Here is a 3,608-nt window from a genome sequence, read left to right as displayed (position 1 = left end):
GGTGTCTGGGCTCAGCAGCTGGAGAAGTCGGGGCTGCCTCCTGGGCGTGGGGAGCAGCAGGATCGCAGTCCTCCAGGGGCCTGTTATTCCCCAGGATGAGATGGGGAGGCCGTGGATGGACAGATGCACCTGCCCTGGGAGAAGGGTGCAGGCTGGAAATGTCACTGGAATCTTCGCAGGGAGGAAGGGGAAAGGCCAGGAGGGGGCAGGTGGGTTATAGCACCTACGTGCAGGTGATGGTGGTCCTGTTGGACACAACTCAGAGCCGTAAGGAGTGGTGGTCAGGGGCCCAGCTCTGTCCTCTTGTTCTCTGCTTATCTGTGACTCCCCACTCCTGCAGCGAGGAGCCGGGCCCCCACCGTCTGCATCTGTCAGCTCTTTTCTCCTCTTCAGATTACGTGAACAGTGGTCTCAGAATTGCTAGCTACTGCACTCTGGAAAGATCTCTAAAATGAAGCCCAGTGTTTATGTGCAGGCCACTTTGCCTTTTGTGTATCTATTCACTCATTTCCAAAGTCAACACATTTTGCCCCATCTCCTACAGTGAGGTATCTTTTCAGTGCATTTCTAACGTGGTGAGGTTTTGTTGCATTGTGTATTCTGTCCTGAGACTCTCCTACACCCTAAATAACTGCACTTGAATAGACTGTTTGATCCCTTGGGCTGTACAGATCGATGAGTGTAGACAAGTGCACAGTGACAGGTGTCCGTCCTGAGGCATCACAGGGAGCGCCTCAGCCCCTGCAGCAGGCGACCTGCTTATCATCTGTGTCGCTTGTTCACTTTCGCATCACAGAACCTAGACTGCTTCCAGATAGACTGTGATGATAATGTAGCGAATGTATTTGACATGACATTGGTTTTGATGTTTCTAAATGAATGATTATAAGCAATTATAATTACAGCCCATTTTATGTCAGAATATTCCCTTCAAGCAATATTATTATGGGGATCTTAAATTCCCAAGATTATGTTAATCCTACAAATGCATCCCTAAGTACTCAGAGCTGTTTACTTCTCAGAAGACTTATCTAGGGAAGTGTACTAAACAGAGAAAACATTCCTTGTGGACCTTTTAATTGTAATGACATTGCATTTGAAAATAAATAATTATACATATAATGGATTGTTGCTGAAGAGCAGTAGAATCTGAAATAAGACAATAATTCTAAAAGCATGGCACCTGAATTTTATTTTATATGTATATAGCATTTATCTATTGATATAATTTTGATATGGTGATTGAACCACTTGCAGTTTACTTTTCTGAGATAACTGTTAAACTGATACAGTCTGTGTTGTTAAATACTGCTCACCTCATCCTGAAAGCAGCAGTGATCAAGCAAGTGAAAAACATAGCGAAATAAAATAAAACATGACTAGGATTTTCATAAGTTGAAAGCTTTTTATATCACATGCTGGCATAGTGTAGAAAAGTATGTCAATGACTAGATTGTAAGACCAAGGTTTAAGACAACCATCCCGTAAAATTGCATAGATAAGAAGATATCTTCTGGATGTCCCTGGTGGCTCAATGGATAAGAATATGCCTACCAATGTAGGGGACATAAGTTCGATCCCTGGTTGGAGGAAGATTCCACCTGCGAGGGAGCAACTAAGCCCGAGAGCCACAACCACTGAACCTGCGCTCTAGAACCTGTGAGCCACAGCTATTTAAGCCTGCTCACCCGGAGTCAGGGCTCCACGACTGGGGAAGCCGCTGCAGCGAGAAGCCCACACACCCCAGCCAAGAGGAGCCCAAGCGCAGCCAAAAATAAAAATACAGTTTTTAAAAAGGAAATCTTCCAAGTCATAAGGAAATGAGTACGTTAATATTACATGTGCATTTGTATTAATTAGATGATGAGAGGCAACCGTCGTACACAGAAACAGCATCCAATGGAATTTCAATGATTAACTCTTATTACTTCCCTGTTCAGCACAAAGTAGTTGTCTGACCTTATTGAACATTCACATTTATGAGTTTCAGGTCATTTCCAAAAGACAATATGTGGAAATGGATTTGGTCATTCCCTGATGACTCTCAGCCTAGCTTCACTTCTGTTAGCATCTATGATGTTAGCATCATTGAAATAGTTTAGCAAAAATAAGTGTGTAATACTAGTAGTATATGAATGTAATTGTCTGTTTTAGAGTTAAGAAACTAATAAGTATTTTAATAATTACCTATAAGTCCTATTAAAGGAAATAAATGTGATTATATACTCATATTAAACTTTGTGCAAAGTCTATGTTGATTTTTATATTATTTGAACTAGACTACTGATAAACATGACTCAAAATTTTCAAGAATAAAATAAATCAATTCGTTTCTTTTAATTTGTCCATAAGCAATGCAGACTGGGTCTAAGTGATGGCAATGCCAAATTTCATAGATGTGACAGAATTTGTTCTTCTGGGGTTGACCAGTCATCAGGAGCTTCAAGTCCTCTTTACTGTGGTGTTTCTAGCAGTTCACATGCTCACTCTGACAGGGAACATTGGTTTGATTTTCCAGTTCTCTTTACTGTGGTGTTTCTAGTGGTTCACATGCTCACTCTGATAGGGAACATTGGTCTGAGTGTTTTGATCAGCATCAGCCTCCAGCTTCAGAGCTCCATGCACTTTTTCTTGAGTCTTTTGTCTTTTGTGGATGTGTGGTTCTCTTCCAGTGTCACTCTGAAGATGCTGGGAAACTTACTATCAGAGACAAAACCCATTTCCTGTGTGGGGTGTTTGGTGCAGAGCTGCTTCCTCATAGCCCTTGTCCCCGTGGAAGCACGTATCTTGGCTGTGATGGCCTTTGATGGCTACATGGCCATCTGCAACCCTCTGCTTTATGGCCGTAAAATGTCCAGGACTGTCTGTGCTCGTCCCATCTCTGTGCCATACGTCTATGGGTTCTCTGTTAGCCTAACCTGCACACTGTGGACATATGGCCTGTGCTTCTGTGGAAGCTTTGAAATCAACCAGTTCTATTGTGCTGACCCTGCTCTTATCAAGATTGCCTGTGGAGGGGTCCACAGTACAGAACGCACCATGATTGTTATTGCTGGGATTAATTTCACACGTTCCCTCTCTGTGGTTCTCGTGTCCTGTACCCTCATCACAGCAGCCGTGCTGTGCATGCGCTCTGCCGATGGCAGGAGGAAGGCATTCTCCACGTGTGGGTCCCACCTGACAGCTGTTACCTTGTTTTATGGGACTCTCCTCTCCATGTATCTCAGGAGGCCCACTGAAGAGTCTGTGGAGCAGGGGAGGATAGTGGCTGTGTTTTACACCACAGTGATTCCCATGCTGAATCCCATGATCTACAGTTTGAGGAACAAAGCTGTGAAATAGGCGGTCAACAAAGCAATTGTCAAGGCAAACCTGAGGCAGTGGACCTGCAGTACACAATTCCGTGTGTGCCGCTTCCTGCTATGAATGTCCAGGCAAATAAATAACCCTGTTTAAAATAGACTGCATACAGGCAACACTTACATATACTAAGAGGTCCAGTCTAACACAGCGATGGTTTACCCCATGAATGGACTCTCAGGACTAAGCCTCCTCTGTCTACATATGCAAACATCCTAACCCTGACCTATTATGTTAGTCACAGTGTA

At 43.6% G+C, this 3,608-nt stretch overlaps 1 protein-coding gene across 2 annotated transcripts; it reads left to right on the top strand.

Moving 5' to 3' along the window:
• The first annotated feature begins 2,380 nt into the window (after positions 1 to 2,380).
• LOC106990623 (olfactory receptor 5M9-like) lies at positions 2,381 to 3,342 on the top strand. 2 transcript variants are annotated; one of them, XM_015105221.2, is made up of 2 exons: positions 2,381 to 2,479; positions 2,551 to 3,342. In XM_015105221.2, the coding sequence occupies exons 1-2, from the start codon at positions 2,381 to 2,383 to the stop codon at positions 3,340 to 3,342; spliced, it is 891 nt and encodes a 296-aa protein (XP_014960707.2). The 2 variants fall into 2 exon arrangements, with proteins under 2 accessions (XP_014960707.2, XP_042098657.1); XM_042242723.1 differs by having other exon boundaries at positions 2,381 to 2,517; positions 2,583 to 3,342.
• Positions 3,343 to 3,608: the final 266 nt, after the last annotated feature.

Source organism: Ovis aries, chromosome 2, assembly GCF_016772045.2.
Source record: "Ovis aries strain OAR_USU_Benz2616 breed Rambouillet chromosome 2, ARS-UI_Ramb_v3.0, whole genome shotgun sequence".
Classification (NCBI taxonomy): Eukaryota; Metazoa; Chordata; class Mammalia; order Artiodactyla; family Bovidae; genus Ovis; species Ovis aries.
Note: the sequence above shows the minus strand (reverse complement) of the source record. Positions and strands in the feature narration are given on the sequence as shown.

Excerpts from the sequence above, each read along its gene's own strand:
- LOC106990623 (XM_042242723.1), top strand. The coding sequence starts at position 2,381 with ATGCCAAATTTCATAGATGTGACAGAATTTGTTCTTCTGGGGTTGACC. Across the intron at positions 2,518-2,582 it reads AACATTGGTTTGATTTTCCA|TGTTTTGATCAGCATCAGCC; the intron begins GTTCTCTTTACT and ends CATTGGTCTGAG.